Source organism: Onychostruthus taczanowskii, unplaced genomic scaffold (assembly GCF_017590055.1).
Source record: "Onychostruthus taczanowskii isolate IOZ18803 unplaced genomic scaffold, ASM1759005v1 scaffold46, whole genome shotgun sequence".
In the NCBI taxonomy this organism is placed as follows: Eukaryota; Metazoa; Chordata; class Aves; order Passeriformes; family Passeridae; genus Onychostruthus; species Onychostruthus taczanowskii.
The window spans coordinates 6,518,986-6,540,928 of NW_024502125.1; the positions used below are offsets into that span (position 1 = coordinate 6,518,986).

The following is a 21,943-nucleotide window of genomic DNA, read 5'->3' on the forward strand; positions in this document are numbered from 1 at the left end:
CATCCACCAGGTGTCTTCCTGTTGCCTGGCAGTGGGAAGCATGGGAGTCCTCTGACTCCTGGTGGGCCTCCCTCAAGGTTGGCCGGGCAGAACTCCACCAGTCTATTTCCCTTTCACTTTCCCTAATACTCCTTAGTGTTTCAACTCCCTCCCTAAGCTCAGCCACCATTGAAAGGAGGTCGTTCACCTGTTCACACCTCAGGCAGGTTTCCTCTGCAACGCCCCCTGCTACCACTGACAAGCTCAAACACTCCGCGCAGGAAGGGGTCTGGACAGATGCGTCCTTTTTGGAGGGCTCCATCAGTTACATACACTTGTGGTAACTGCAGTTTTTGACTGTGTAAAAACCATTACTAACAAAAAACCCAAAACCAACTAACCAACAGAAACACTACAAACAAACTAAAAACCCCATTAGTAGAAGGAAACCTGCAACCCTGCCTGTGTGAACTGCCAGGTGAGCTGCTGTGCCACACCCCTGTTTGCCCACTCCTGTTCACCTTGCTCCCTAGAGCTCTCTTTTAATCACCCTGCCTCTCACTAAGAGGAAAACTCCGCCCTGAGCCTGGGTGGCTAATGAGAGCAAGGAGCCAGCCTGCTCAGCGCTCTTTTAATCACACAATACATCGGACTTAAGGTTTGTGCAAGTATATCTAATCGATCCTCAGAGTGTGACAGGACTGGATTTTGTTTTTAATTCTTGAAAAGAGGCCATCATGCTGGCTAGACATGTCTTCAACAGATGGACTGTTCAGCTGATAGTGCTGGTCATATGTAGTCTCTCTCAGATATCTACCTGAATAGACAGAACCTGGAGTGAAAAACATGCTCCATTTTGCGTTTGAACTTGGTCATAGGGGAAGAAAGTCTGAAATGTGGGCCTGGGGCTGCATTTAGGAGAAAAACTGGTGTTACACTTGACTGGAAAGGTTCTCTGCCCTCTTTGTTGATTGATACTGCCTTGATATAAGAGCCCTGTGTTAAGCAGCAAATCTGCTGTTTTTCTTAACTTTTCTCAACTGCTAAGCAGATTTGAGTCTGGAATGCTTTTGGATGCAGATAAAATAGCTTCACTTTCATAATTTTTTGTGGCTGCTGCTTTTTCAATGCCTGAACTGGAATATAAGATCTGTCAGAACTTGAAAATCTGGTAACAGAATTTATGTTTTGTCATTGCCATGCAGAATGGTCAGGAAACACCTTACCTACCATCAGGTGGGAGCTTCCCTCCCCTCAGTTCACAAGGGGATAAAGGCAAGTTTTAGTGTGTTGCAGTTCAAAGTAGTCAACAGCAAGAAAATCACCATTCTCCTGAAGTCTTAATGTCACCCATATGCACACTGGGATCTCTGCAAGCAATAGCATCAGTTTCAGTTTGCCAGCTCTTAACACATGTGAAGCTTTTTCACAATGAATTGTTGGTTCTCTCACTTCTGTGAGAGAACTAACAATGGTATTGGACTTCAGCAGTATGGAGGAAATATGAGTCTACAGAACAATTGATTACGTAGATGCTGAATGTGTTTCTGCAGTTGCCTGGGATTTCATAGTACGATGGGCAATTAAGGCAGAAGTTCTTACAGAAAGGGTTCTACAGCTTGTACAAAACAGGCTGCCATGAAATGAGATAATTTACTTACTATAGAAGACCTAAGTTAAAATAGGCACTAAACTGCTTGTTTTATTATACTATTCTCTATTCTCTAGTTAATGCTTATCACAGGGAGGTTTTTATGTTGATACCAGCTCTGTTCTTGGCACCCTTTATCTTGTTTATACTTTTTACCCCTCTGGAAAGCAAAGTAAGGCCAAAATGTTGTCCCACGGCTTAGTGCATAGCCTAATAAGGACCAACAGTATTACAGTTCTGTGTAGAACTCATGATAGCATTTATCTTCAAAGTCCTGAACATTTTAGGGCTAGATGCTTTGATTTGCTTTCCTCTAATGTACTAGAAGCAGCCTTTTGTGAGCTGTTTTCCAAACACTTTCCAGATTTTTCCTTCAAGGGCAGGGTAGGTCAGCTTATTGTAGAGACCTGTGCTGTGCTTGAAGTTGTTTTTCCTATCACACAGAGAGTGTTTGCTTTCAGCAAATAAAAGCAGTCTGTTTCTTTTTGCATCAGTAATAGTGTGGACGTTGTTTTTGTATTGGCGAGTGAGTTTAATATCTTTACTGGTATGTTTGTTAATATTGTATGTAATATCACTTAATATTTTAGTTTTCAAAGATGAGTTTTCTGAAAGTTGCATTTCATAAAATAGTTTATTATTCCCAAATAAGCCTGTATAAACTTAAGTGTTACAGATACAGTAAATAACTTACTTGAGATGAAATATGTCTGTATCATTACTTCATGACTTTAAATGGGTTTGGTAGGCTTTAACTAAAGCTTTGTTTCTTCTAATGCTTTTCAAATTGAGCATACATTACAGGGAAAACTAGTTTGGTGAGGGCCTATTTAATGTATAACCTGTATATGAAGAAATCCTGTGCCTATAAGTTGGGCTGGTATATAAAAGTGATTTTAATGATAAGCAGAGTGTTTGCAGACTAGTAACAGAGCAGCTGAATGTAAAGAAAAATCTACTTGGACATGATGCTTGAGACACATATGCCCAAATTTCTCTGAGACAAGTATTAAACTTTTTTTAAAGCTAAATTATATTGAGCCTAACTACTTGTTGTCAGATGAAGTTCTAAAAATCTGAGTCAGAACATTTGTCAGATTGATTTGGTAGTATGTCTTTGGACAGTCTTAACTGAAAATGAGTTGTGTTCTTAGTTGCTTCACTGTTTTGAACTGGCTGAGAAGTCTGACTTCAGAATAATTTCTTCAATCTCTGTTACAATTTCTAATTCACTGTCATCCATTCAGCACTAAATGTCATAGTTGCAACTTGCATGCTGTGTGGAAAACTTTATCTTCTCTAAGCAATGTGTCTCAAATGTAATTATAAAGGCTAAAGGTAAAACTGCTCTGATTTTAATTGTCTACCAAGAAAAGGAGGTTTCTATGCCCAGGGAGTGAAGCAGAAACAGGGTAAGGGTTACTATTGGTCAAAGACCACTAGTAACCTCCAGCAGTATTTGTTTCCTTTTCGCTATTTCCCTCTAGTGGTCACACACGATACTGACTTGGGGAGATTAAATAGATGAACTGGTACTAACCCAAAAGTAATATGAGTGTATGACAACTTAATTTTCCCAGTCCTGATCTGTTAGACCACAGAGTATTGTGAAACCTTGTGACAAAAGGACATATTCTCATGTTTGGAATTGGTTTTGGAAATTATCTGAATTTTTATCCTTTTAGATATCCAAATGTGTCTTTTATATGAATATACAAAGCTTTTAAGTTAGATAAACTCATAATCTGAGTTTGCTTATAAAGTTTTTTGATGTGACATCTGCTTTATATGCGTATCTTCACCTTTCTGTATATGTGGCTAGGTCTTACATCTAAACATCTAAACAACTTTTCCCTTTAGCATTATGTTGGACATGTTCTTAACTCATAAACTAAAATGAGATTTATAGAATCATGTGGTTTTATTCTTTAAAAATATTAAACTTCTTTTATTATTGGTAAAACAGTGTTTTCATGTAACTTTTTTAGATCTTGGTAAGCCATCATGTATCAAGTGTTTAATAGAATTGCTAAGATAGAAAAATACCTTTAATATTTCCACATTCAGTTGTCAACCCAGCACCCCCACCATGTTCACCACTAAACCATGTTATCAAATGCGATATCCACACATTTTTTAACACTTTGTGGTATGATGATTCCACCACTTCCCTGAGCAGTATATTCCAGTGCTTTACAACCCTTTCCATGAAAAAATTTTCATAATGTCTAAACTAAACCTCCCTTGCTGCAACTTGGGGCCATTGCCACTTGTCCTGATACTTGCTACTTGGAATAAGAGGCTGACACCCATCTCACTACAGCTTTCTTTCAGGTTACTGTAGAGAGTGATAAGGTCTCCTCTGAGCCTCCTTTTTCCAGGCTGAGCTACCCCAACTTCCTCAGCCACTCCTCACCACACTTGTGTTCCAGACCCTTCACCTGCTTCATTTAACTTAAGCTCCTGCAAATGTTGCTTCCTATATAGGCTGGGGCAGGCACCTCGGGAAGAGTATGAGGATATCGGAAAGTCATGTAGAGAAAAAAATCAGAAAGAGGAAACCTTAGCTAGAACTCAGTCTGGTCACTGCTGTATAAGAGAAGATGTTTTTCCAAATGCATTAACAATAAAAGGAGGGCCAAGGAAAGTCTCCATCCTTTAATTGGCATGTGGATAAGGAGCACTGTCACCAAGGATGAGGAAAAGACTGAGGTACTTAATACTTTCTTTGCCTCAGAGACATCAAATATCCTCCCTTAGCTGCTAAATAGGAATGGTGATCAGAATAGACTTCCTGTATCTCAGGAGGAAGTGACATGACACTTAGCTACTCACAAGTCTACGGGGCCAAATGAGATTCACCCAAGAGGACTGAGGGAGCTGATTAAATACCTTTCCAAGCCACTCTGCATCACTTACGGTCAATCCTAGTTTAACCAGGGACACCCCAGATAACTGGAGATTTACAAGTGTGGTGCCCACCTACAAGAAAGGTCAGAAGGAGGATCGGGGGAACTACGACCTGTCTGCCACACCTTGGTGACCTCAGTGCTGGGGAAGGTTATGGAACAGAGTATATTGAGTGTGATGACTGGAACATACAGGACGGCCAGAGCATCAGACCCAGCCAGCATGGATTAGTGAAAGGCAAGTCCTGCCTGACCAATCTGGTCTCCTTTTATGACAGAGTGACCTGCTTAGTGGATGAGGAAAAGGCTGAGGATGTTTTCTATCTAGACTTCACTAAAGCCTTTGACACCATTTCTGATAGCATTATCCTGGAGAAGCTGGCAGCCCGTGACTTGGATGGGCACACTGTTCACTGGGTAAAAAGCCAGCTGGATAGTTGAGACCATAGAGTGGCAGTGAATGGAATTACATCCAGCTGGTGGCTGGTCGCCAGTGCTGTTCCCTAGGGCTCAGCATTGGGTCCAATTCTGTGTCATGTTCTTACAGACAGCCTGGATGAGGGGATCAAGGGCATCCTCATTCAGTTTGTAGGTGACAAGTTGGGTGGGAGTGTTGATCTGCTGGAGGACAGGAAGGCTCTGCAGGTTGGACATTGGGAAGAATTTTTTTACTGAAAGGGTGATCAGGTATTGGAATGGGCTGGCCAGGAAACTAATGGAGCCTCTGGAGGCATGCGGTAAAAGTCTGTATGTGGCACTTAGTGTTGTGGTCTATTTGGCATGGCGGTGTTGGGTCAAAGGGTAGACTCAGTGATATAGGAAGTCTTTTCCAACCTTAATGATTCGGATTATTTTCTGTCTGTCATGCAGGATGGTAGAGTTTGTCCTTAGATAATTATGCTTTCAGAACTCTGATACTTTATGAACAATATGTTCATTTGTTGTTTGAAAGTAAAATTACCTTTGGACAGAATTATTGCCTAGATAGTTTGAGCTTAATATATGGAATCTTTATATTGTCAATTGATGTATGATTAGAAATGCTGTTAAAGCTTCTAGAGATGGCAGAATGCTGTTGCATAAAGAGCTTTTAAATCAGACTGGGCTTTGTTTTTAAACAAACATGGTTTTGACTCAAGTACTGGTTTTTACGAATCTTCAACCCTAGACAACTTGAGCAATCTGAAACTATATCAGGAACATGCAAAAAAGTTGCCTGTCCTGGAGTCCTTTATTTCATATAACTTTTGATTCAAATGTATGATAGGTCAGTGAGCCTCTGTTGTTTTTGAAGGAAGTAGGTGTTGAGAGCTGACAAGGGCTACAGCAAGAAGGAAATAAGAGTAGGTAATAGGTTTTGAAAGTGAAGAAAATTGTGTTAGTTTTAATAGGGTGTGAGATGCAAAATAAGAAATGTATTAAAAGTAAACCCTTTTTCCCCCCACTTTTTCCCAAATTACTGTTAGGAGATGGCAGTTTAAACAGCATGTGTTTGCATGTATTCCCTTAGGGTGTGAGATAGTTTTCCTAAAATTCTTTGTCAAATATATTATAGAATTTGACAATTCCAACTTTTTTATCCTCCAATGTTTCCTATATATTACATTATGCCAGCCATTTGATAGAGATATCTATTCTGATGGCTAAATGTTTAAAGATTAGGGGGGGGGAAACAATCAATTTCTGAATTTAACAGGGCCAAGGTAACTGGTAATTGCACTAGATGAACAAGGGACTTTGTGGGTTTTGCACGAGCATTTGCTTTGGCAGTTTTTCTTCTTATTGATAAGATGCATAGATAGCTAAGACTATTTATCTGCTGATAAATAGTCTCTGTGTGGCTTTAAAGCCTTTTGTAGTCCATTTCTTTTAGTACAAGTAAGAACCTTGCCTGCACCTGTACTTTGAATCCTAGTGTTTCTTGTTGGAAAATGTTTATTCTGATTAAGCAAAGTGTAGGCCTCTCAAGACCATATCCAAAACAGGCTCATGCTTGCAACAAGTACCTTTTCACAAAGATGAATAAACCCCCATTGCTGTTTAACTATGCCCTTTGGAAATCTCATTGTGGTCTTTAGCCCAAGATTCTTCATCATAATACTGATGGTGGATACATTTTTCTGCTTCTACAGAGGTGATATTAACATAACACTTAACTATTTTTGGTTAAAATAAAAATAAAAAATAAAACTAAACCAAGAATTGGAGTAAGAGGCAATCACTCTTTCCCTGCCATTTTGAAGGATAAGTAGGTTGTCTAAATGCCTGTTAACTGTGAACACGGTGTGTGTCTTAGTCTTCTTGCTCCATCCCCTTGTTGAGACGGGCTGGGTTATTCCTGCGTGCTCAGTCCCTGCAAGGCACGGACTTCTCCCTCCACCTAGTGGATGCTCCATGAGAGGGCCAGTTCTCCGACTCCTGCAGCAGTTTTTCCTGCTGCTCATCTGCCTGGCTTATCTGCCTTAGTTAGCACTTAACCCTGGCAATTCTCCCTTTTGAATTTTATACATTGTGATGATGTAATAATATTAATATAACTATTACGCATTTTTGTATAACTGCTGAAAATACCGATGTGACTACTTCTTTCACTTGGGCTCATAACTGTTCTTTTTCTTAAAGGCACAGTTACACAAGTGCTAGCCAGACAATATGTAATTAATTAATTCTTTAAAATCCACTAGCTTTCAGAGCATGAAAACAAGTAAAAGCATTTTCTTTAGTGCGTTGGGAACTGACACCAAAACATCAGTGCTTTTTCGGCCAGTGTCTAATAGAATGGAATTTATTAATTCTTGTATTACAATACAGACCTTATCTATCCCTTTCCTGACAGCCCAGGTTCATGGAAGGGATAAATGTAGCCTCTCCCAGACTTGCTTATAGTCCCATGACCCAGGAGTACAAGCTGCTTTAGTTTTATTACTAAATACACTAAATGTAGCAGTTATTGTCATCTTGGGTTTTCGCAGTTTTGCTCAATGAAGAGTTTTATTTTCATGTGTTTTTCAACTTGGAATTCCTGTGCACATAACCTGAGTGTTTACTGTGGAATTGCAACATATGTCACTGCTGGAGGAAAAAGTTAGGTCTACATGTCTTTCCTTGTTTTTGCAGTTGCAAAAAAAAAGGTCAGATTAGAAGCTCTTTCCTTTTAAATAGTCATCTGCACTCTGCCTGGGAGGGATGTTGGTGGAGGAATCACTATCCAGCTGCCCTGACCTGGATTGTGGAATTTTTATCTCTGCCTTCCTGCTAACTACTACCTTAATTTTGCAACCTTAAATTTCCATTATCAGCAGCTTCAGAACAACTGAAAAATCAGACCTACAGCCACATGATAATTATATGTTTAATTTCAGTCCTCAGAAATGCATCCTGTACTGCCCAAAGCATAGTGTCTGTTGTGTTTTTACTGTCTGCAATAATTTCCTAGGGTAGCCCTACCTTGGCTCATCCATGCACTGACCCATCTTTCTAAAGCATTTGCAGCAAGACTAAAAATTGCCTTTGGAATATAGTTGTTTTACAGAGCTTTTCTGCTTATTTTCCACCAAGCCTTTCATAGTACCTTCCAGCTCTTTTCTGTTACTACCTTTTCTATCTTCTGTTTTTTTCATAAGATATTGTGGCTTGATCTCTTGGATGTTTGAGTGAGATTGAGCATATTTTCACAAATACTGTAGAAAATGAGATTAGAGTCACTATGTCCTAATATCTGTTCCATCACCTTCTGAGTGAGCTGTATGCCTTAGAGGGAGGAGCTACCTGCTTGTTGTGTTATGTAAAATAATAAATAATTTATAATGCTAACTGAATATATTTGCCTTGGTGAACGAATGTACATTGAAGTGCTTCACAGGCACATATTGAGACAAAATCAAAAGAATTCCTTGAACATATGTGAGAATAATTTGCTTTATTTGATTTTTTAATCAAAAGGAGAACTTTACTGTTCAAGGGTATTATTTTCCACTTAAGGATCAGTGCAAGCAGTAACAGAGATCTGCAATATGATTCTGCAAATACTTAGCTTTTTTTATTGAAAGCAGCTTTTCTGACGTACTGCATTGTTGCTGATACTAGCATCTGCTCCTGTTAAAGGATCACATGAAGCTTTGGATCATGTGGCTCTTTCCTCTTGTCTTTTGTAACAAAAGGATTAATGGATTTTGTGCATTGCCTTAGAAAGCTGAAGGTGTTGCAATTACTATCAAATGCCAATTTTAATGTAGCTTTGAAGCTGTGGTATATGCATGGAGTTTCCAAGAACTGCATCTTTTTACCGAGCATGGCGATTTGCTTTAGTGCTTGATGGTATGAATTGATACGACTTCTACAAGTAATTTTGTTTTGAAGCAGAGACTGTTGATTCCTATCATATGAACTCTACCGGCTTTTCCAGTTTTTATCTTGGGAAATTAAAATTTATATAAACAGAAGAAACTTTGTCTACATTCCTGTTCTCAATGTAAATGATTATTTCTGCAGTGATTAGTTAACGATGATCTGCTCTGCAAGACATAAATGCAGCAGTGACCTGCTCTCGTTTAGATGTTGCGGTAGTAGAATGGTGGGGCTTTGCATGATTCATGCTTTCTTTGTTTGTGTTCATCTGCCTGCATGCGTCTGCTGTGAGCAGGATGGCTTGTCTCTGTGGATCAGTTTGAAATGAGTACTTGTTTTCTGGTTCTTCTGAAAAATAAGTATTGTCTATGTAATTTTATTTTTTTTCCTCTTGACTATTCGAACATAATTTTTTGACACAGTTTTCTGAACGTGGTCTGTAAATGTCCATGCTTTTGATTCATGATGTGTGCTGTTCAGTCTGCTCTTAATGCCTGCTGAATTTGCTTGTCAATAACAAATAATTGATAATGTTGCACCTTTTTATTGGTAGACTTTGCAAGCTGATAGCTGTATCCATATAATCGTGTATGCTGGTACATGTACGATTCTGTAGCATGGATAAGTTATTTAGTGGAAATAATAAATCACAAGCATAAATGAGAGAAATAAATATTCTGCTGAAAAGGTACCTTAGAAAAATCAAGCTTACATATTGATGTGGAAAGAAGGGTTGGGTTTTTTCCTTTCACCTTCAGTTTTTATTTGTGAACTAAATTAGTTGAGCATTGGCTATATACATAATATATATGTATATATATTATGTATAAACAAGAAAAGGATTTAATTCAGATGTAGAATATAAGGCATCAGATTTTCTACTTGTAAATTTACAAGTATTCTTGGAAGTTCTAAAGTAGGACTATATACGTGTGGCTTTGACTAAATCTCAAATAAAGAAATCAGAAATTTCACTTTCTAAGCTTAAAGCAAGGTCTTGAATAGGTGTGTCTTTCTCACTTTAAGGACAAAATCAGAAAACACTTCCTATCCTTAGTTAAAATACTCTAACCTCAATTCATTTTGGCTACATTTTAAAATTGATCTGTTCTTTAAGCCATATCCTGTTAAATGAAGTTTTATCATCTTTCCTAGTGTGTACAAGTTACAGAGAAAATTAAATGAATTTTCACTGTCAAACTGACTATAATAAAAACATGTTGGGTCATCTTAAGATTTGTGGCATATGCTTAAATAAATATTGAAGACACTGATTAAGCAGTGAAGTCTTTTTATATTTATGTTTAAAGGAAATTTTTAAAGAAATGTTTCAAAGTGTTGGGTGACTTCTTTTCAGGTTTGTGCTTATTAAATGCTTTTGAAACAAAGCTGTATGCCCAAACTCTTGATTGTAACTCAGACATACATGCTTTGTCCCACTTTGCCCAAATTCTTAACCAACACTTCAAAGAACTCTTTACCTTTCCCTGCTTTTTAACTTATCCACAATCTTTTGCCTTCTCAAAGCGTATACATCTCCCAGTTTTTCCATAAAATGTGCAACAACTGGAATTTCATAATTGCTTCTTCTTTGTTCTATACCATTTGTTTTGTCTCCCCTCTCCCTGCCCCATTGGAGTTTTGGTGCTACTGCAGAATTTATTTGTGTCAGAAGTCCTTCGCTGTTGTCTCTGTCTACTTGATCAAACTCATCTACTAACAATATTTCATATGTTATTCTGAACCATCTGCTTATTGCTTACGTTCTCTATCAAGATCTTTCATCTCCTTTGCCATGCACATCATTAACATTTAGAGAAATTTATTTTCCTTCAGTTCCTCAGTATCTGCTTCTGTTTGACTTGTGAGGAAATTTGTCAAACTCTTTGTTTGATCTTCTAAATGTTATTCTAATAAAGAGATGTTTTTCTTTTTTTATTGTTTAGTTAGTTACTATTATTGTATCTTCTCTCTTACTTTTAGTCTTATCTTGGTTAATGTAGACTTTTGTTCTAACGAAATACTAATTCCAGTCTAGTATAAATAATTTTGCTGAAGAAGCCTGAAACAGGAAAAAAACTTGATAGAAGTAATTTTCTGATTTTCTTTGATTTCTATTTTGTTGCTTTTAAAAAGAAAATGGTACTGTTTGTATGATTGGACAGATTGACTGAAGTTGATTGTCTTGAGACTGAACCATGTTTAATCCCTCTATTAATTATAGAGTAATGTAAGATTTTTAATAGGCTATGTGAAAGTTACTTAGGAATTACACAAACGAAATTAATGAAACACTGTCCCTTTTTTAAACCATTAAATATATATTGCTGTGTCCTTTGGGGAACACATAATTCAAAACAAATTATTTTACAAATTGATTAATTGTTAATAAAAAGTTTATAATAATTTCACAGATACTACATCAGCATTTTAGATGCAGGCATCTAAAATGCTGATGTAGTTTGAGTTATTTAAACCTCTACTGCAAAAAACAAGTGGGTGGATTTCAGAGAAAATTACATTAATCTTGTTTTCATTATTTCTGTTTTATCAAAAGCCTCAGTACTCGAGTTTTTTGTGTGGTTTGATTTTTAGACTGAATCTGGCTATGGATCAGAGTCAAGTTTGCGACGTCATGGCTCCATGGTGTCTCTTGTCTCTGGAGCAAGTGGATACTCTGCAACATCCACCTCTTCATTCAAGGTTGGTGCAAAAAGTTTTCCTAATATTCGTGTGTAAATAACGTGCAACTGGAAAAGTAATGTATGAAGACTTATAATTATAGAAAAGACATGAAATGTTTAGTTTAAATGTCAGTAGTCCATCATACAGATGATACAGGGATCTCTCTCATGCTGCTCCTGCAATTGTCCCTTTTAAATTGTGGTGTCATCTTCTGTGGCAAGAAAATCAAACTTGTGGCTGTGTTCATTAACTTTTTGTAGTTTACTCACCGGAATATCTGGTTTTCATTTTCCAAATGAAAGCAAACACTAATTCTGTAGCTTAATATGTGTGATATAGCCCTGCCTGACAAGTTATGGCTTTCCTTGTGTTACACGTATAAATATTTAATATATGAACTGAATGTGCTGTACTTCTGGGAGAGCAGAAGAGGAACAACACAAGAAAGATCTTAAACTGGAGCTGACTGCTTTCAGGCAAATATGTATAAAGCTGGTAGCATGCAAGTTCACATTTTTAATAAGTTTTTGTGGAGTGCTCTGAAGTAGCAGTTGCAGTCAAGAGAAAACATTGAGACCAGTGACAAGATAGTAAGGAATACTTGATTATGTTTTCTTTTGACCTAACAGTATTTCATAATTGATAATATCTAAAATGCCCTTGGTACTTCAATTTCTTTTTCATAGCTGCAGAAATATATTTTTTTAAGTTAAATTGTAGCTATACGGCATCAAGCTATTGTTGAGTGTGTAGAAACATTTCAGGCTTTTTTCATTTGTGTTTTCAGAAGGGCCATAGCTTACGTGAGAAGCTTGCAGAAATGGAAACCTTTAGAGACATCTTGTGCAGACAAGTTGATACTTTACAGAAATACTTTGATGCTTGTGCCGATGCAGTTTCCAAAGATGAACTCCAGAGGGATAAAGGTAACACTGTAGCTGAAAACTCTTCCCTCCCCCAAACATCTTGATAGTGTTACAATACAATTTAATGTCTTTTAAATGAAATATGTATCCTACATTTAGTTTAGTAAAGCAGCAGTCATTTGCATAAATGCATAAACATGTTGATTATTTTTACTTTGGAATTCAGATTTGCTTTAAAATCTGCTTGATGTTAGCCTGTAGCTGTCAACTGTACAAAAGCAATGCTCTTAAGTGTTTTGTTACAGAATACCAATTGCTAACTCTCACGAAATAGATTCATTGCTGTCTCTTACCTGTTATTTTGAAAAACTAATGGGATATTAGTTTTGATAGAAACAATACACTGTTTTTAAAAGGTATAAAGTGCTGTCTTAAGTAATGTTTCTGAGGTATATTGGCTGGAAACAGAACACTGAATGCACACTTGAGACCATACTAGACTATGATATGGGTGGGTGTCTGCATATCTCTGAATTGCTTATACCAGAGCACAGCTTGTCGCTGTATCTGCACACTCTACTGAGGCATCCCTGTGTTTGTTCTGGCAGTGTGAAACTTTCTGCAGCAATAAAACACCAGAGAAGTGCAATTCCACTTTTTTTTTTAAACTTTCCAGTGTAGATGATTAGATAAGTACTGAATCATGGCTCCTGCTTATCCACTTGTAACACAAAGTATGTTGCTCTCACCAGAGAACTGAATGCTAAACTTCAATGCTGAGCAATGTTAGATTCTGCTGTTAACTGACATTTATGCTGGTAGTGGTCTTGGGTCAAAAAATAATAAAATAAACCAAACCCAAAAGGGAGGGAGAAGTCATGACTGTTGTTACAGGAAGAAGTGGTGGCTAACCGTGAAGATGGTCTTAATTCTTTCTTGCACACCAAAGAATTAGAAAAGCTTTCTCACTCCTATAATAACACTCTGTCTCAAATCTAGTGGTAGAAGATGATGAAGATGATTTCCCTACAGTACGTCCTGATGGAGATTTTGTACATAACAGTAACAGCAGTAAGGAGAAACGTAAGTGTGTCCCAATTTTTTCACTGGTGAAAATTAGAATGAATGGTATGGTGTTATGTCTGCTACAAGACAGGTGTATTATGCTCTTTTCTAAGCAGAAAATTGCAAGAATAGCTATTTAAGTGTATGTGAATGGAAGTTCTTAGTCACGTTATAATTCTTTACAACTTCTAGTGATTCTCTGAGTTATTCTTAATTCACACAAATACTAATGCAAGTTTGTCAAGCTGGAATTTCCTATTCTGTGTCTAAAGTTGTTGCTACAAAATTCTGTTGAAACTGCTGCATTATTCAGATATTGGGAACTGAGATTTTGTAACAGGTTATTGCAAGTGTTACCTGCTTTAGGAGTTTGGTGGAGTTCAATGCTTTTCCACTTGGGGATGTCCCCCTGTGGTTTTCACAAGTATTATGGCTGTGGAATGGTTACGACAACACTGTTACTGATTCTCATTTACCATAATTTTAGAGCTTTTGTGCTGTCCTTTTCATTGTTATAATGATCAGAATTCTGATTTTTATTTTTATCATAAATGAACGAGTTATTTTACTCACTGTATCCATGCAGCAAATGTGAAGAACTCATGCAAGTCTTGCTGGTCAAGAAGTCTGATAATTCTGGCTTGGAGGAAGTTGTGTGTGCTTTTAAACTGTATTTGCATTTTTCTTAGACCTTCTCTTGTTTTCTGACTGAAATATTCTAGTGTTTACACTCTCTACTTGTTGGCAATTCAGTTAGTCCTAAGGTATTTCTTAGACTTGATTCACAAAGCTTGGAAATTGCACCTCCAGTTTCAAGTGTGATGGAATCTCCCAAAGTACTCACCAGAAATGTTTTTTAAAATGTAAATACTTTCATGACAAACCTAGAAAATATAGGGCAAAATAAGCCTTTTCTGTGTCTTCCGTTTTCTTTTTAATTGGCTGTTATTCCCATGTATTGCATATGTCCTTCTTGTATTTAAGTGCTTTTTCTAAAGCATATCCAAAACTGTTGTGATGGCAGAGGAAAGGAAATGGAATGGAAGGAGCTTTTCAGATTACTTCCAGAATTCATCACATAAGTAGATTTTTCTATGGAGTATTAATTGTAATGCTGATTTCAGAGACTATGTAGCATAACACAGAAGTTTTGAAGCAAGTGTAAGCAGGTGTATGGTTCCACTAACCCTGTTGTCTGTATTTTTTTTTGAAGAACTGTTAAGTTAGATTTCAGAAAACTGAAAAAGCCTTCTTTGAGAGTTTAATTTTACTGCATGATTCATTTTGGAGGAGATGTCTTTGTCAAACTCAATTTTTATACAATCATGTAGGAGTTTCAGCTTAATTTACTGGTAAAAATTTTTTTCATAGCTACATTGTTCTAGCACATCTGCAATATATATGCATATACTATGGGGAATGTCATTAGGAAAGTCCGTATTTTTAATGGAGCTGGTCATCAAGCTTTTGGGAACTTACATGCTAAGAAATTGATACTGGGTGCTATGGATACCTGTATAAATTCACTCACTATAGCTCACTACAGAAAATAATTCTGCAACCCCCTGCGTTTTGCAGAACTTCTAATTCCAGTTGAGTCCTGTATTCCATTGAATTTACTTTCCATCAGTTATTTATATGAAAGTATTTTTTCCGCATTTTAGTTTTTCTATGCCTCAGTCTGATTTCTAGTGGCTAAATTAATTAAATATTTAGTAGCTGAGTGCTGCAAAACTTGATTGGAAATTAATAATTAGAGTCTCTGTCTTAAAGTGGAATTAAAAGTGATACAGTGGGGAAAGTAGATGTCTCAGATTGAGACAGACATGCTCATGTATTGGGCAGAAAAAAAAGGTCAGACTGAACTTCAATGAAAGATTTATCTTGAACTTTGCCCTTTTTAAAGCTTAGCCTCAGAGCAGCTGTTAAAATTTGCTTTCTCAAATTTCAGGTTCTCAAAATTTCTATCTCGTCCTGGAAGGACTCTAACAATCTTCTTAACTGTAGCTTACAAGTGGTTGCCTTTATATTCTGAAATGGCTCTCTATTCAGTGGTTCAGGAAGTGAGGCATAGGTTCAACCTCTTAATTTAGCTTACTATGATATGATGGAGTGTTTAAGCCTACTGTTCAAACTACTAGTGCAGCAATCTAAAGCTCACATTATTAGATTTAAGACTGACTTGAGTAAAAAAAAGACTTAAAGTAAAAAAATTACTTTTGCAATTTGTTGTCTGGGTGGGAGGAGAAAGTTAATGTAAGTATGGACTTTAGTGTACTGCTCTGAAGGTGATTTGGATAGGGGCGTTTTCTCTTTTCTGTGTTCTATAGGATCTTTAGGTGAAGAGGTAGGTAGAGCACAATGAAGTTGTTTAAATGTATTGGCCACTTTCCAGTCACAAGATCTGGTAATTGGAACTGTAATAATTTATATAAAACACCAAGGTATGGTGTCTGGCTGATGCATATTTGCCCATTGGGATCTTATATTCAGAGTAGAGTCTTGATCTCTAAGTGTTCCCATTCATCCCCTCAGGAAAGAGAACATATTTAGATTTAAATTTTCTAAGAACAGGAAGAGCAGGAGTAACCTACTTAAGGAACCACCTTGAATATGGAAGATGTCTTTTGTACTGGAACTATATAGATGGAAATGGTGCAAAGGCTGAAAGAGAGAAATAGCATGTAAATTACAGCAGAGATGTATGCTGGATTTTTGTGCTTTGAATGGAGGAAAAATATTTGACAAAATATTGCTGAAAAACTGGGGTTGTTAGAGGAAAACTAATCATACTTATCCTATTGCAACCCACAGAAGATAACAACAGTAGACATCAAGAAATGGATCACGGACACAAATGTTTGTTTTTCACTTAGAATTGCATTAGTGACGTAGTATGTTAAGGGAGCATAAAATGGAAAAAAATGGAAGAACATCATTCAACTTAATCTCTTTAGAATACTTTCCTGTTTCTGTGGAAAAAAGATTTGATCAAACAGTGGGAAGATGTTACCAGCAGAATCTTGGGAACAGGAAGGGAAACATCTATCCTAACAGACACAGAGGTCTAGGAGAGAAAAGCTAAAGAGCGATTGAGAGTTAAAGAAAGGTATGAAGAATTCCTTATATGAAACAAAAGAGAAAGCAAGTCAGAAATAGAGTGTAGATGGGATAGTGAAAAATTAACTGCTTGGAAGATGTTGAAATTGAAGTTAGGGTGGGAGACAAAATTATCTTGTTTCTTTCCGTTGACAGCATGCAGTTTGATAACAAAAGAGCAGTTGCAACAGTAAGAATCCTTTCCTATTAGTCTTTACCTTTAAACATAGATCACCAGATGCTGATTTAATTTTGAAATAGTCGATTTGTAGCTGACATGAAAAAAAGTGTGGAAAAGGAATCAGAAATTTGGTCTCTCCAAATAGAAAATCTTCTCACAAGTACTTGTAAAATGCTGAGCTCAGTTGTTGTTCCTGAGGTAAGGGTTGAGGTCATCTCCCAACATGCTTCAGAAAGACAGATATTTCCTGTGATTAGGAATGAATCAAAATACTTGTATCCATCATAAGGAACCTGTTGAGTGACCATCTTTTTATAGAAATAGGTTTTACATCCTTCTGCAAGATGTTCATTTTTGCCCATAATTGTAATGACTGAAAAACTTTGGGTACTGACTTTGTCCGCAGCTCTGCATCTATCAATCTATCACACCTACTCTGAGACTAGTCATTAAACAATGGCATAGAACTCTATGGAATTGTTAATGAGATGTGGCTGAGACTTAGAAAGGGACAAAAGTTCTCTCTTTTCCAGAAAATTAAACTGTGTTGCTGTATTTCCCTTAAATTCTACTGCAGAGATTTCTGAAATTATTTGTATAGTGTTGCAGCTAGTGGCAGTTTCTTCAGCATGTCTACGTATTTCCTAAGTGAGAGAGAAAAATCACATCTGCAAGCATTATAGCTGTGCTGTTAAGCCTGCATGTGAACATAGCCTACACCAGCAGGAGGAATTATTAGTATGAAATCATCTTTTTCAGTTGTCAAGTATTATCGGCAAAGTTCTTGTATAATTTTAATTTTTTTCAGTGGAGACACTGCATCACCTCCTTGGCATCTTATGCCACTGTCAGTGTCAGTCCCTTCTGTGTTCCCTCTGCAGCTGTTGGGGAGGAAGAGCTGCTCTGCTCATTATCATTTCTGAAACAGTTTCTTCGTTCTCTTGCTTTTTTTTTCCCTCCAGCCCCCATCATTTTTACCTTTTAGGGAATGTTCCTGATTAACATTAAAAAAAAAAAAGTTGTATTCTGCCGTAGTATGTTTGCTTCTTGAGATATTTGAAGCTGTGTGTAGTCTGTAATTACTTGTTTGAAAGAGAGTTTGATTCCTTCTGAAAGTGGAGCATGTAAAATCTCTAGAGACTTAAACCACTGCTGAAGACCATGTGATGATTGCATTCTGTTCCCAAAGTGCAGACACTGCACTCTGTCATTATAGAATAGAACTGCTTGAAAGTTCTGCTTTGCTCGTGCAGACAAATAAACTTACTCAAAAATTAATTTGTACTTTTTAAACTGTAAAAGTCATATGTTGACAAACTGACAGACAGGAGAAAAAAATTATGTTAGTCCAGGTGATAAGTCATGAGCTTACTCTTTGGTAATAGCAGGAGTTACTTTAACTTGCTGGGTTCAGTGAGCTTCAATTTGAATGTTACTTCTGCTTTGTAATATTTTCTGACATTCATGTGCAGTGCTTGTTATGTTATTATGTCAACCTACGTACCAGTATGACATATAATAGGTACTTTTTTTTGCACACATTTTAAATGACTTGTTTAAATAGCCTTAGCAACAGATGGCCTAGTTGACAGCATGAAGCAATTCTTGGAACTGTAAAACTTACAGTACTTGGAAAATTCATCACATTTCATGCTTTTATCTTATACCTTTTTACTTTTAGGTTTTAAAATTTGTAATTATATGCTTAAAAGAACCTTGAATTTTACATTTTGGATTTGATGACATTTTGAAATTGTGCCCTTCTTAGTGCTGAGTCTGATACGTTTTAAGGTTGCTCTGTGTTAATTAGGCCCCATTTCAAGCTGTCAAACTGCTATTGTTACAAACTATTACCACTCCCTCCACCCACATGATTTGCAGAGTGCAGAGTAATACAGCATTACAAGCAGGCTTGAAATACAGTATAGCAAGATGAAGCTGCAAGGATCTGTTTCGCCTTTTGAGTATTTTTCTTTATCCTGTGGACATTGTTATCACTTAGATTTTTATTTTTAAATTAAGTTTGTAGCCAGTCTGTTGTCTTCAGATAAAACACATACGTGTGAAGCGATTGTTTGGTTAAGGGCAGCTATCAGTGATCTCATATATATGTTTTTAGTGTTTCCACATGTGACACCCAAAGGAATTAATGGCATAGACTTTAAAGGAGAAGCTATAACTTTCAAGGCAACTACTGCTGGAATCCTTGCTACACTCTCTCATTGTATTGAACTCATGGTAAAACGTGAAGAAAGCTGGCAAAAAAGGCTAGATAAGGTAAGATAATTTTCCTTTTACTTTTGTTGGAAAAAAAAGTTTCTTTAGCTTGAAATTGAAATTTCAAATAAGCTGTTACTAACTTTTGTACTCAAACAACTGCTTTTATTTTTATGTACAGCGTTTATTAATTTCAGGTGCTTAAATTATTAACCCTGTAAAATGTTAAGGAGCCTTGTTCTGACTGGTAATATAGTAGCTCTTTTCATCATAGTCTTTTTTCACAGCACTTACTCAGATAGTAGTCTTCTTTATATCTATATAGATATGTATTCTATGTATTCTTTATATCTATAAAGAGCCTGAAATTATCTCGTAGTAGTAAGTGTATTGCTTACAGCCTTCTGACATAGACCTAATTATCCATGTATGCAAAATGATGTGCAAGTCTGTGAAATGTTTTAATATGATAAGAGGTGGTGACAACACTGGGAAGAACAACAGTTCTAACTGTATATGTCTCCTCAAAATAAAATTATTTCACTGTCCTCTAGGAGATGGGTGAAATTAAGTTATACTTTGTACTAATCGGTTAAATCTTCTGTGTTGTGTTAGAGTATCTGTTATTCTAGGCAGCGATAGTTCATTCTGAACCTACTCAACCAGTGTAACAGCTCTAAAGGAGCAGTGTCTTCTTGTCTGAGATCTGTTGTTGGAGGCATGGCAGGTTGGAGTTCAGGCTTTAATTTCTAGAATCTTGCCATTACTGGCTGGTGTGCACTGCAGCTGTCCTTCTGTTCTCTTTACGCATTTTGATGTGGCTTATACGATGTATCAAATTTTACTCTATATAGCAATATATAGTGATTCAAAGGATGAATATATTCAGACAAAATACATCCATATTTCAATCCCCGACCCTGTCTTCTGTATTGTTTGTGCATATGTCAGTGGCCTGGCCCTGTGTGACTGTACTGTGACTTCTGACAACAATTCATTACTGGTTCAGCTGAGTGTTGGAAGAATTACAGTAGGTCCAAGACTTGTTTGTAGGATAATAGGGGAGTTCAGATTGGATAGAGACCTCAAGGGCTCTCTCTTGCTCTAACCTTCATCTTAAAGGAAGGACAGTTTGAGTCAGACCAGGTTGCTCAGGGCTTGTATCAAGACTCTCGACAGCCCAGCTTTTCTAAGTCTGTTCCTCATCTAACAACTCCTGTTGTTAGAGTGAAAATTTTTTGCCTTGCATCCTGTTGGAGAAACTTTTATTCCCGTATCTGATGCTTATTTTCCAGCCTTCTCCTGTAAACTGTGAGGACACTGGCTCAGTTTCTTTATTAGTTTCTTGAAATACTGGAAGATATTTTTAGATGCCACAGCAGAAGCCTTCCCTGTGCTGGACAAACACTCTTCATTTTCTTCATTTGTGTTGATGAGACTTCCATTATAGCATGTGTTCCTTGCCTGTAGTTCAGTATATTTTAATAAAGAATAATATGTTAAAATATAATTTAAAATTACTTAGGTTTGGGATTTGTCACTTTTTTTGTTGTCTTCTGAACTAGCTTTAAAGCACTTCTGGAAGATGCAAATGATCGGACATCATCTCAACGTCCTTCCTGAATTGAAGGTCCCAGAACTGAACCCAGAATTTGAGGTTTGGCCTCACCAGTGCTGAGTACAGGGGGACAATCCCTGCCCTGCTCCTGCTGGCCACCCCATTGCTGGTCCAAGCCAGGATGCCATTGGCCTTCTTGGCCACCTGGGAACTCCCTGGCTCATGTTCAGCCGCTGTCAGCAGCACCCCCAGGTCCTTTCCAGCCACTCTGCCCCAGCCTGTGGAGCTGCCTGGGGTTGCTGTGACCCAAGGGCAGGAGCCAGCACTGGGTCTTGCTGAACCTCACACCACTGGCCTCAGCCCATGATCCAGCCTGTCCAGATCCCTCTGCAGAGCCTTCCTGCCCTCCAGCAGATCAGCACTCCCACCCAGCTTGGTGGGTCACCTGCAAACTGACTTGAGGGTGCACTCAATCCGCTTGTCCAGATCATCCACAAAGATATGAACCACACCTTGCCCAAATATTGAGCCCTGCCAACAGCACTGGTGACATTCCACCAGCTGGATGTAACTCCATTCACCACCACTATCTGGCCCAGCCACCCAGACATATGTTTCTTAACTAGTGAAGAGTATACTCAGCAAGACCATGGGATGCCATTTTCTCCAGGATTCTCATTTTCTTTTCTCCATTCTCCAATTCTCTTCATTCTCATTTTCTCTGTTTTCTCATCCACTAAGCAGGTCACCCTGTCATAGAAGCTTGGTAAGAAGGTTAGTAAGGCAGGACCTGCCTTTCACAAACCCCGGCTGGCTGGGCTGATTGTCCAGTATGTGCTGTGTGCTCTCACTTGAGGTAGTGTGTTCCATAACCTTACTGCCTGCTAGCAGCAGGCAGTGCAGGGTGAGGAATGAAGCGTTTGCAATTAATCCAAAACTTCATCTTTGCCATTCCTTCCTCCTCATAGTTTTTTCCCAGCTCTAGTGCAAGTAGCTCTAGTGCCTCCATTGCTGACAGCCCTCTTGGAAAAAAATCTGTTGCAGTGTGGATCCTTCATGGGATCTAGTTTCTTCAGGAAATACCCCTGCAGTTTGGACATATATGTTCTCTGCTCTGGAGCTGCACCTCCTTGTCTTCTTGGTCTTGGCATCTCCTCTGTGATTTCTCGCCTTTTCTTCCAATTCTTCTCTGCACAGAGTGTATTTTACTCCTTTTTTTTTGCCTCAGAGAAATGTCACATGCATGGTGTTTGGGCTAAACTGTGTGTTGCAGTGAGTCTGTTTTGGAGCTGGCAAGAGCCGCCTGAGTCTGCCTCAGGGCAGCCCCAGTCTCCTCCCACAAATGCTACCTGCGTGAGCAGCACCTTGATGCCTACCTACAGCAAT

At 37.8% G+C, this 21,943-nt stretch overlaps 1 protein-coding gene across 2 annotated transcripts in view; it reads left to right on the top strand.

Moving 5' to 3' along the window:
• Nucleotides 1-21,943, top strand: part of CERT1 (ceramide transporter 1) — a 79,233-nt gene that overhangs the window by 37,874 nt on the left and 19,416 nt on the right. For both annotated transcript variants that reach the window (XM_041414567.1, XM_041414566.1), the window contains exons 4-7: nucleotides 11,482-11,589; nucleotides 12,359-12,497; nucleotides 13,437-13,520; nucleotides 18,902-19,059. In XM_041414567.1, the coding sequence (XP_041270501.1) occupies nucleotides 11,482-11,589; nucleotides 12,359-12,497; nucleotides 13,437-13,520; nucleotides 18,902-19,059 (489 nt within the window). The remainder of the gene's footprint in view (nucleotides 1-11,481; nucleotides 11,590-12,358; nucleotides 12,498-13,436; nucleotides 13,521-18,901; nucleotides 19,060-21,943) is intronic.